We start from the raw sequence: 12,262 nt of genomic DNA on the forward strand, positions 1-12,262 counted from the left end.
TCAGCAGGGGCAGTGGGGCAGGGCAGGGGCTGGTTTCTGGGTAGCTACTTCTCTCCTCCAGAGCACATGGGTGGAAAGCAGACCTGGCAGGGGCAGGGCCAGGGCCACACAGCACCACGCCCACCCTCCACACTGCCACCACTGGTGGGGGTGCTGGCGCTCATACCGACAGAGCCCTGGCACCCGTGCAAGGCAGGGGAAAGGCCTAGGGCTGTCAGTACCATAAAGAAGCCAGCTGAGAGCAAAGAGACAATGGGGCAGGAAGGGAGGCCCAGTCAAGGGGCTTCTGCAGCCTCCACATGCTAAGCAGGCCCCTTGTGACCAAGTTTCCCACAGAAAGCCACTTTTTCTACCCTGGGGCATGGCAGCTGAGCAGAGGGCCAGTAAGAAGGAGGGTTCTGACCCAGAGCGGGCATGGCAGCAGGTCCCAACAGGTAAACAAGATGCCTGAGAAGAGGTGGCAGCTCATAGCAAATGTTTGGGCCTGTAGTGGGTCGGACCAGGGCCTGACTGGAGCCTCAATCACAGAGAGAGGCCTGCTGTTTTACACATCCCTGAAAAAGACCAAGTAGCAGGGGCCAAGAGCCCAAGTGGGTGAGCAGACGGAGGAGCCAGCCTCCCACAGCTCCGCCCAAGGATGTGTGCCCCTAGCCTGCACACCAGGCTGGGTGAACACGCAGCCCCGAGCCCTACCCAAGTCCCAGCTCTGGAGTCTAGGGAGATGGAGAGGGGAACCCCTGGTCACACACTGAGTGGACGACCACTCCTCTTTAGGCATCTGGGTACCAGGACGCCCTTCCTCAAACAGCCAGAGAAGGAAGAGGGTCCTGGGAACCGATGCCTCTCAGGCTCCAGCTCTATAGGTCTGGGCTAGCCTGTCTCCCCACTGCTCTGGGCTCTGCTGCAACCCAGCCCCCAGCCGAGGGGTTGTCCGCTCTCCCCCACAGCCCCATTCTCGACCTCCCTCTGGTCTGAGGGGTGCCTGCACACTCCATGGCCCCACCTCCCAGATGCCTGAACATCCTCCTTGAAGCAGGACCCTGGGCCCCCTGCCTGCCTGGATTCCTGGAGGGCAGGGTACAGCAAAGGGACACTCCCAGGCCCGTTAAGTCTGACCCGAAACTCTGGGGCAATGAGAAAAAGGCTAGGTTTGGGGTCTTGGGTTCTTCTCTCTATAGAGGCCCCTAAGGCATTAGCCTTTCCTCCCAGGCTCCATCTCAGGTTGCTGAGGGGGCTGGCCCAGAGACCCCCAGCTCTCCTCTGGAGAGGCCCCACATCCCTCCTCAAGACTGACTCATGGGGTCAGTCCTGGATGAAAACTCATGGATGCCAGAAACCCGCAGCCTCTGGCATGATGCTCAGGGAACCAGAAGCTGAGCAAAGGAGGCTGGGGCCCTCCATGCCCCAGGGGCCAAGATAACCTCTGGCAAGTGGGTGATGTCCCCACTCAGAGTGTGAAGCAACACTGAGGGGAGAGGGCGTTCATGGGGCTGGGGACAGCGGAGAAGACCTCCTAGTCTGGCTGGAGTACCTCCTGCTGTGCAGCTGCCCAATTTAGAGGCAAGAGCTCTGCCCGACACTGCTCCTGAGGCATCACTGTGGAAACATATGCAACGCTAAACACTGTGATCCCACCTGGGGTTCTCTCAAGCTAGAAGTTTTGGGGATTTCCTGTCTGCTGTTTCCTAGCAGGAAGCTGCACCTTGCGTTTCTGGGAATGACTGCGATTGCATTTTGCCCACGTTCTGCCAGGGACACTACCTTCCAAGAGGGTGTCAGCCTGGGATCCCCTCAGGGTGGGTGGGCAGAGAGCAGATAAGGACCGTTGGCTGAGAGCAGGCCAAGGAAGTCTGAGGGGCGTGCAGGGAGAGGGACTCTGGCCAGGCACACCACCCTGTCCTGCCCATGCTGCCCCTCCGGGAAGCCCAGAGGAGCCAGCAGGGACTGCTGAGCCCAGGGGTCGCCAGGTCCTTCACGGGAGTACTGTCAGGTTCTGGGGCTTCTGAGACGCCAACAGGCCCCGGGTCTGCATCCTATTCCCTCGCAAGGGTGTGGGGGGCTCAGGTACACAAGGCAAGGGCGCTGTCCCAGGGAAACGTGGAGCAGAGGGTGCACGTTCACAGATGATCGACTGTTCCAATGAATGGGGCTGGGGCGCTGACCCTCCAAGCAGTCAGATATCCAGCACGACCTAGGCTGGCCCACTGTACCCACAGTTCCACATCCATGAATTCAACCAATTAGAGGACCGTGCAGTCCTGCGGGATTTACTACTGAAAACAATCCACACAAGTGGACTCCCAGAGTGCAAGCCTGTGTAGCTCCAGGGTCACTGTACTGAGCACCCAGGAGGGGCCTGGCACTTTGGCCACTGTTCACAGTAATCTGAGAACTCGATTTCAACAGGCCCATTTCACAAATCAGTCCACTGAGGCCCTGAGCCCTTCTGGTGCCCTGAGCCCCTGCAGACCAGCCAGCGGAGGGAAGCCCTGGACCCGGGGGACTGCCCCAGCCACCTCCCACTCTGGCCTCGTGGGAGCTGGTAGGAGCATAGAATTAAGGCTGTGCCAGTGCTCTCCATTTATGGTTACCCTGAGAGCCCCTCGCGGCCAGGCACTGCAGGACCACTCCTCCTGGCCCCCTGCCCAGCCTGCTGTCTGTAGAACTGTCTGTGTGGAAGGTGGAACTGAACTGAGCCTCTCCTCCCAGCATGCTCTTGGCTCCCAGCAATTGGCGGGACGGTCGGGGGGAGGGATGGGCACTGTGCAGTGACGCCTCTGGGGGCAGCCCCACAGCAGGCCAACCTCTCCAAGTGGGGGTCCTGCCCTGGGGCTTGCAGAGGACCATGCAGAAGGCAGCCCACAGACTCGGAGAAGGAAAGTGAAGACCCCGGGGCTGGGGGCTGCCTCAGCCCTGGCATCACCCCTTCCTTCCCTTGCCCCCAATTCTAGGCTGGGTCCTGAATGCCCCAAACTCCCAGGGCACTTTTTCTTTGCCCCAGCTCCACCGAGGGGATGCCTCACCTGTGGTGTGGGGGGCTCCACCTTCCGCTTCTTCTTCTGGTTCTGCTTGTTGGTCCTGGGATAGACTGTGAGCATCTCTAGCCACCTGGGAGAGAGGAGGGTATGGCACCAGTCAGACCAGAGCTGCCACTCCGGGGCAGGAAGTGCCAGCAGCACAGCTGGGACACGCACAGGCTGACCACTGGCCTGGTAAGGCCTTGGCACTGTTTTTGTTGCCAGCCTTCCTCTGGGGCTGAGACTCCACTCTAAAATCGCCCTCCTGGAGTGCGGCTGGCCGGCACAGACACACCGTGACTGGGAAACCCCGAGGACCACTGGGGCAGGAGCCTGGCAGCTGTTGCCAAACTCTCCCAGAGCGGCCACCCCGGGCGCCGTGCAGCTGACCTCCCGCACTCTGGAGGGGCTCACCTCTGGGCCCAAACCGCACCGTGAGGGTGCCCGTCGGGGCACCTTGGGAACGCGGCTGGGAAAGGCCTAGCGGAACTGCCCAGGGACCAACACCAGGGCCCACACACTGGAAGGTCCACTCTGGACCAGCAGCAGGGAAGGCAGGGAGGAGCATGGCCTCAGATCTGGGTCTCCTCCCCTCAAACCAAGACCCAGGCGGCTCCTAGCCCTTAGGGATTTGGCCTCTCATCTCTGGAACCAGGGGGGTACTGCTTGCCTCTCTGGAGCTCTGTAGTAGCTAGGAAGGTCACAGCGAGGGGAAAGAGAAGGTGTGGTGGGAGGAGGAGGTGTGGAGGGGGGGAAGGGCGGTGCTCTCTCCACAGGGGACAGTACTGCAGGGGATGCTGGGCCAACTCTGCCCAGACACAAGGGTCTGTGTGGGCCTGCAGCCAGCCTGTGACAAGAGCCTGCTGGCAATAGCTGAACTGCTGAGGAAGGCAGGGTCTGCACCACCAGCATACTGGTTGAGGCAGCAGTGAAGACCAGCACCCAATCCCAGGGCAGGAAGAAGGGCGTATCTTTAGTTCTCAGAGGTGGCCCTTTAGTGTATTTGTGTGTGGGATGACACTGGGGTGGCTATGCTGCTGGCAGCTGGGAGAGGGGCTGCATGTGGAGTGCACCCCTCCAGCAGCGGAGCTGAGGCCCAGTTAGCTGAGAGCAGGGGTTCTCGGCCTGACAGCGCGCGAGTGCACTGCATGAGGAGATCTGAGCAAAGGCTCTGCTCCCAGGGCCCCGAAGCCAGGAGGTGACGACGGCTCACTCTGCACAGGAGCAGACGGGCAGGCTCCAAGGGCTCACCCACGTACCCTGAGGAGTTCGAGTGCTTGTGGGTTAACAGACTTGCTTTCTAGCCTGCCAAAGGGAACAAATTTCCTTTGCAAAGTTCACACCAAGGACCCTGCCTGCAGAGGGCCCGTCTCCAAGCTCTACCTGGGAGGGGAAAAGAGACTGCTTGTGAAGTCACGTCATCCTCCAGGGCCTGGGAACAGGGCTGCAGCAGGCATGTGCAAAGCAGTCAGGGAGCCCTGCGCCCATGAACACTGGTCCTGTCGCTCTTGACTAGTAACACTACCAAGCTGGGCAAACCTGTGTGCCTCACACGACAGGGCCTTGAGGGGGAAGGAGAGAAGACCTGCACCACGGCCACACAGCTGACTGGAGAGAGCTCCTGAAGCCCCTGCCAAGCTCCAGAGGGAGGTCCCATCAGAGGCCAGACCGTGTGGTGCTGACCTGGGCCCCAGCTCCCATACTCCTAGTGCCCTGGGACCTCAGACACCCCTCCTGTGCTACGTCACCCAGACCCCTCCCAACTCGGGTGTGTGTGTGTGTGTGTGATGCCAAATCTCCTTGAGGAGTCTGGTTGGGCAGTGGGACCTCAGCCAAGGGTGCCTGCCAGACAGGCCATGGCAGCAGGTGTGAACCAGGACCCATGAGTGGCTCTGCTGCCGCTCGTGCCTGGGGAGATCAGGTTCCCTTCATCTCTGGCCTCCCATCTCCAGCTGCAGAACCACTGACATTGGAGGGAATGGCTAACCACGTCAGCATTCTTGCCATGAGAACCGCATGAACAGTATGAAGAGGCAAAAAGATATGACAACGAAAGATGAACTCCCCAGGTCGGTAGGTGCCCAATATGCTACTGGAGAAGAGGAGAGAAATAGCTCCAGAAGGAATGAAAAGGCTACGCCAAAGCGGAAACAGCACCTAGTTGTGGATGTGACTGATGGTGAAAGTAAACTCTGATGCTGTAAAGAACAATACTGTGTAGGAACCTGGAATGTTAGGTCCATGAATCAAGGTAAATTGGAAGTGATCAAACAGGAGATGGCAAGAGTGAACACTGACATCTTAGGAATCAGTGAACTAAAATGGACAGCAACGGGCAAATTTAGTTCAGAGGACCCCTGCATCTACTACTGCAGGCAGTGATCCCTTAGAAGAAAAGGACCAGCACTCAGAGTCAACAAGAGAGTCTGAAACGCAGTACACTGGTGCAGTCTCAAAAATGACAGAATGATCTCGATTCGTTTCCAAGGCAAACCATTCAATATCATACTAAATCCAAGCATATGCCCCAACCAGTAATGCTGAAGAAGCTGATGTTGAACGGTTATATGAAGACCCAGAAGATCTTCTAGAACTAACACCAAAAAGAGATATCCTTTTCATCATAGGGGACTGGAATGCAAAAGTATGAAATCAAGAGACACCTGGAATAAAAAGCAAGTTTGACCTTGGAGTACAAAACGAAGCAGGGCAAAGGCTAACAGAGTTTTGCCAAGAAAACACACTGGTCACAGCAAACACCTTCTTCCAATAACACACAAGATGACTCTATGTATGAACATTACCAGATGGTCGATATCGAAATCAGACTGATTATATTCTTCACAGACAAAGATGGAGAAGCTCTATACAATCAGCAAAAACAAGACCGGGGAACTGACTGTGGCTCAGATCATGAACTCCCTATTGCAAAATTTAGACTTAAATTGAACAAAGTAGGGAAAACCACTACACCATTCAGGTATAAATTAAATCCCTTACGCTTACACAGTGTAAGTGACAAATAGATTCACGGGATTAGATTTGATAGACAGAGTGTCTGAAGAACTATGGACAGAGGTTCCTAACACTATAGTGATCAAAATCATTTTCAAGAAAAAGAAATGCAAAAAGGCAAAATGGTTCTCTGAGGAGGGCTTAAAAATAGCTGAGAAAAGAAGTGAAAGGCAAAGAAGATAAAGAAAAATATACCTATCTGAATGCAGAGTTCCAAAGAATAACAAGGAGAGAGAAGAAAGCCTTCCTAAGTGAACAATGCAAACAAATTAGAGGAAAACAACAGAATGGGAAAGACTAAAGACCTCTTCAAAAAAATCAGAGATACCAAGGGAACATTTCATGCAAAGATAAGCACAATAAAGGACAAAAATGGAACAAACCTAACAGAAACAGAAGATATTAAGAAGAGGTGGCAAGAATACACAGAAAAGTGAAAGTGTCAGTCACTTGGTCATGTCCAACTCTTTTCAACTCCACGAACTGTAGCCCGCCAGGCTCCACTGTCCATGGAATTCTCCAGGCAAGAATACTGGAGTGGGTTGCTGTTCCCTCCTCCAGGAGATCTTCCCGACCCAGGGATTGAACCCACGTCTCTTATGTCTCCTGCATTGGCAAGCATGTTCTTTACCACTGGCACCACCTGGGAAGCCGAGAATACACAGAACTATCACAAAAAAGATCTTAATGACCCAGATAGCCACAGTGGTGTAATCACTCACCTAGAGCCAGACATCTTGGAGTGCAAAGTCAAGTGGACCTTAGGAAGCATCACTACGAACAAGGCTAGTGGAGAGCTGAACTATTTCAAATCCTAAAAGATGATGCTGTAAAAGTGCTGTACTCAATATGCCAACAAATTTGGAAAACTCAGCAGTGGCCACAGGACTGGAAAAGGTCAGTTTTCATTCCAATCCCAAAGAAGGGCAATGCCAAAGAATGCTCAAACTACTGCACAAGTGCACTCATTTCACATGCTAGCAAGGTCATGCTCAAAATCCTTCAAGCTAGGCTTCAACAGTACGTGAACCGAAAAACTACAGATGTACAAGCTCTGGATTTAGAAAAGGCAGAGGAACCGGAGATCAAACTGCCAACATCTGTTGGATCACCAAAAAAGCAAGAGAATTTCAGAAAAACATCTACTTCTGCTTTACTGACTTCACTAAAGCCTTGGACTGTGTGGATCACAACAAACTGGAATATTCTTAATGAGAATACCAGACCACGTGACCTGCCTCCTGAGAAACCTGTATGCAGGACAAGAAGCAACAGCTCAAACTAGACATGGAACAACAGACCTGTTCCAAATCAGGAAAAAAGTACGTCAAGGCTGTATATTGTCACCCCGCTTATTTAACTTATATGCAGAGCACATCGTGTGAAATGCCATACTGGATGAAGCATAAGCTGGAATCAAGATTGCTGGGAGAAATATCAACAACCTCAGATATGCAGGTGATACCACGCTTATGGCAGAAAGTAAAGAGGAACTAAAGAGCCTCTTGACGAAGGTGAAAGAGTGAAAAAGCTGGCTTAAAATAACATTCAAAACACTAAGATCAGGGCATCCTGTCCCATCACTTCATGGCAAATAGGGGAACAATGGAAACAGTGACAGACTTTATTTTCTTTGGCTCCAAAATCCCTGCAGACAACGACTGCAGCCATGAAATTAAAAGATGCTTGCTCCTTAGAAGAAAAGCTATAACCAACCTAGATAGCATATTAAAAATCAGAGACATTACTCTGCCGACAAAGGTCCGTATAGTCAGATTTTTCCAGTAGTCATGTATGGATGTGAGAGTTGGACCATAAAGAAGGCTGAGTGCTGAAGAATTGATGCTTTGAAATTGTGGTGCTGGAGAAGACTCTTGAGAGTCCTTTGGACTGCAAGGAGATCAAATCAGTCAACCCTAAAGGAAATCAGTCCTGAATATTCATGGGAAGGACTGATGCTGATAAACTCCAATACTTTGGCCACCTGATGTGAAGAACTGACTCATTGGAAAAGACCCTGATGCTGAGAAAGACTTAAGGCAGGAGGAGAAAGGGACAACAGAGGATGAGATGGTTGGGTGGCATCACCGACGCAATGGACATGAGTTTGAATAGGCTCCAGGAGTTTGCGGTGGACAAGGAAGTCTGGCGTGCTGCAGACCATGGTGTCTTAAGAGTTGGACGTGACTGAGAGACTGAACAACAACGAAAATGCTTTACACTCTTAAAATCCATGACATCCTAAGAGGAGGATTAAAGCGAGACAGTGAAACTGGTCCTCTTGTCTGACCCTGGCGTTAGAAACAAAATCCTGCCTCTCCCCACAGGAGGATGACTAGCAGGGAGCTGGCACCCCAGGAAGAAGCCACCCACCCCTCAGCAGCATGGGTCTGGCCCCCGTTCCACACCCACCTCAGTGAAAATGAGATCTCACTTCCTTCCACAGCAGCCGTGGCCAGCTGCAGCTGATGGGGCCCCAAAGCCCAGCCCATCGCTCACCGTTTCCCGAACGCAAGGTGCCTGATGTCCTAATTCCTTCTCCTTCTTGCGCAGTAATCAGCCCAGCCCCTCAACCCAGGGAGTTTATTTCCTCCTTTGCACCTTAGAGAATGACAAGTTTCTCCATGACCCAGTGCCCAAGCTCCTGGTTGGGCCAGGGCCACCTGCTCGCTGTCACGCACCATGTCACACAGCTGTGCAGCTGCGTGCACAGAAGAGCAGGGCCCCCAGGAGGCAGATGTGACAGGGCTCAAAGCACGGAGCTCAGCCCCCTGAGCTGGCAGCTGCCTGGAAATCTGGGTCCCTCTACTTTCCAGGGCTTCTCCCAGCCTCCACCCAGGGCATGCTGGAGGTGGGGGGTGGGATGGCCCAGAACTCTGCTGTGTCCATGCAGACAAGAAAAGCAGTGCGTGTGGGCACCCTGTGGTGACTCCTGAGTGCAGACACGGGGGTCATCAGGGAGACACGGCCTCTGCTCCAGGGCTGACCGCTGGCTGAAGAGGACAACACACTTGGGCAAACCCCAGCCTTCACAAGCGCCAGCTGACAGAGCCACATGCCTCGTGGGGAAGGCCTCCTGGGGGCCGCACTGGAGGGTGAAGGGAGGGCAGGCGAGAGGCAGCAGGGGGCATGCGTGGCCAGCAGCTCAGAGCTGCAGTGCATGGGCTGCAGGAGGGGCCTGGGCAGGGCCCCAGGGCCTTTCAGGCAGGAGGCCAGTGAGGCTGGATCTCTGGAGATCGAGCCCCTCGTGGCTGAGTGAGAGGAGGCCAGAGTGAGGTGAGGATGGACTGGGAGACCAGAGAGAGGCCTGGAAGATGCGCTGAGCCAGCAGAGGGAGGTGGCAGGGGAGTGAGGCGTGCAGGGGCAGCGGGGCAACTGTGGGCGGGGATGAAGCAGAGATGGACGGAGAGGAACTCAGCAGACACAAGGCGCAGACAGTCCGAGGACCCGGGCAGGTGAGGCACCTCGCTCAATACACATGTAGAAACTCACCCACTGATGATCTCCTTGGTCTCGGCCCGGATGAAGTGCTCCTTCTCGGGGGTCAGAATGCACAGGGAGAACTTCTGGCCCGTCCGGCCCTCCCCGTCCACCACGTCTGTGCACTGGTTCATGTTGATGGTGCCCTGTGGGAGGGTTGTGGGCTGCAAGAGGAAGGCAGGGCAGGAGTCACTCTAGGGGCAGAGGGAACATCCCTGTCTCCCCAGGTCCTTCCGGACCCTCTTGGCTTCTCCATAAGCACTGGGGCCTCACAGCTGTGCAGACCCCCCTGCCACGCAGAGCATGGGGGTGGGCTGCCTCAGTCTGGCCCTCACAGCCCCGCGTCCTACTGACCCATCCCGGGGGAGAGCGGTGACAGGCCTGCTCTCCTCAGAGGACAGTCAGCTTCACGTTCCTTCCCACTAAAGAACAGCCCATGAGTGCTGGGGGAGGGTGGGGGCTGTGTGTGGGGAATAGGCAGCAGACGCCTCTTGAGGACAGCGGGGGTGACAGAGGCAGCCGGGAGCCTGGTCTCAGAGGGTGGCTGATCCAGAAAGCAGTGAGAAAAGCTACAGGAGGTGGTTTTGAAATTGCAAGGCTATTTTTAAAGGCTAGGAGGGGCCAGAGAGAAGCACACCTTGAAGGCGGACTGTGGGGCAGGCAGACTGGAGCCTCGCACCTGGGGTCGTCAGAGGTAGGCCTCCTTCAGGGCTGCCTGGCCAGGGCTGGGACAAATTATAGCACTTCCCCCCTTTTCTCAGTCAAAGCTGTGAGACACTGACATTAGGGAGAGAAATCCAAAAACAAGATACTGAGCGGATGAGTGAGGACCCTCCTGGAACACAAGGAGGCTTTGGGGAAGGAGGCAGGGGGCTGTGGCAGCCACCACACCAGGCCGAAGACTCTGTGAAGGGAGGGGAGCCCAAGCTCTCACTCCCACCCCACCTCCACCTCCACAAGGAGCCCGTCCCAAGGGCCCAGCACTTCCCGGCTGGTCCTGGAGAAGCAGCAGGGGCAGAAAAGGCCCACAGTAGTGCCTAGGTTCCCTTCCACCAGCCAGTCCCCTGCTGCAACACAGAGGAAGGGGATCTGGTCTGAAGATGAGATGCCGAGCTCTGCTGACCCATCACCAAGCCAGTTCCCTTTTTGTCCACTGGGGCGCCACCCAGGAGCCAGACCCCAGAGGTGGTGGCTTTCCGGAGTCCTCGCCCTGACACAGCCGCCAGCTCGCAGGGTCACTGCAAGGCAGGGGGTAAGTTCCCCACTCCAAGAAGCCTTTCCGTGGGGCCTCTGGGATCCGCCCGTCCTCCTGGGGCCCAGCTCAGGACAGAGGCAGCAGGGCAGGAGGGCAGTCATGTGCCCACAGAAGAGCATGCACCCTCACTGAGTGTTCTAAGTGTGTCCTGTCTCAGAAGTGCCCCCAGGTGGGCATGAGAGAGGGAGCCACACCCACACCAAGCTGAGCGCTTCCCAAGTGAAGTAAAGCCTTGTAGCACCTCTCCTGGAGGCTCCTGGCCAGCCCTTAAGCTGGAGAAGGGAGCCTGGTGGGTGGTCCTCAACCAAGCAGCTGACGAGGGTGGTGGCCCAGGTCCCCCACCTCCCTCTGGATGAGCGCTGTCTTTCCCACCTTCCTGCCTCAGCTCTAGGCCCTGGCTTCCTTCCCCCACATCGTGCCAGTGCCCAGTAGAACCCTCCCTGGGTGGTGATCTCTGCCCTCTCCAAAGGCAGACTCCCTCAGGCAGGACACTTGATCCCCACTGGCCCCAACAAAACACACGGCCTCTCTGAGGCAGGGGCCACAGGAAGGACCAGGGAGGGCACCATGTGGAGCGAGGCACGAGCGTTAAGAGCGGGCAGGCCCAGCGCTCTGCTCTCCTCCCCTTCCCTCATGCTGCCGGTGCAGGTGCACGGCCCTGATGAGTTACCTGTGTTACACGCAAGCAACACACACAGGTAAGTTCAGCGGGGGCCATAAAGTACAGCATCAGAAGCTCCAGCGTTCTCTCCTCACTGGAGCACCTAGAGGGCCCCGGGCGACACACGCTCCTCTTCAGAGGTCACTGCTCCAGGGCTCAGGGCCCAAGCTGCTCCCTGGTCCCTCTGCACAGTGAGAGCTCCCTGCCGGCCCCGCAGCTCCGTGTGGCAACGGGACTCAGGCACCAACTGTACCCTGAGACTTTTGGCAATCTCTCCATGATAAGAAGGTGCTACCTCCTTCAGAAAGTTTGTAGAAGGGCCACGAAAGGCAGAGACGTGACAGGTGAGGGCTGAAGGGCACGAGCCTCTCTCTACCACCTCTAAGCCAGGATCACCCAGTTATAGTCTCTCTCATCCCTCCTTAAATATGACCTCCCATGAGGCAGGTGTGACCTCATCCTGTCACACACAGAGAAGGGGGAGCAAGAGACAGGAAGCCTGGGAAACCTGTCCAGGCTCACAGGGGCCAGGCCTTCTGGCCTCAACAGCGCCCCCGCCCCAAGCCCGGGAAGCAGCAGCACGGGAACATCCACACAGGCCCTTCCCTGCTAGACTTCAGCGTGCCTCCCATACAGCACAGACTAACCCGGCACTACCCGATGGCTCTGTGGCTCAGACTGTCCTGGCCTTGACCATGTGGCCTACCAGCATGCACACGTCCCACTGTTTGCAGGGCAAGGTGCCCCAGGCTCAGCTTGTATGTACCTACCCTGATCCTACTGCTACTAAGTCGCTTCAGTCGTGTCCGACTCTGTGCGACCCCATAGACGGCA

At 55.9% G+C, this 12,262-nt stretch overlaps 1 protein-coding gene across 13 annotated transcripts in view; it reads right to left on the reverse strand.

Moving 5' to 3' along the window:
• MPRIP (myosin phosphatase Rho interacting protein) overlaps positions 1-12,262 on the reverse strand; it is a 94,619-nt gene that overhangs the window by 38,148 nt on the left and 44,209 nt on the right. For 12 of the 13 annotated variants that reach the window (XM_060395500.1, XM_027974752.2, XM_027974756.2 and 9 more), the window contains 2 exons: positions 9,525-9,676; positions 3,024-3,108 (listed from right to left, as the gene is read on the reverse strand). In XM_060395500.1, coding sequence (XP_060251483.1) covers positions 3,024-3,108; positions 9,525-9,676 — 237 coding nt within the window. Of the gene's footprint in view, positions 1-3,023; positions 3,109-9,524; positions 9,677-10,149; positions 10,265-12,262 lie in introns of those variants that run through there. The other variant, XM_042255765.2, reaches the window with a different exon arrangement.

Source organism: Ovis aries, chromosome 11 (genome assembly GCF_016772045.2).
Source record: "Ovis aries strain OAR_USU_Benz2616 breed Rambouillet chromosome 11, ARS-UI_Ramb_v3.0, whole genome shotgun sequence".
NCBI lineage: Eukaryota > Metazoa > Chordata > Mammalia > Artiodactyla > Bovidae > Ovis > Ovis aries.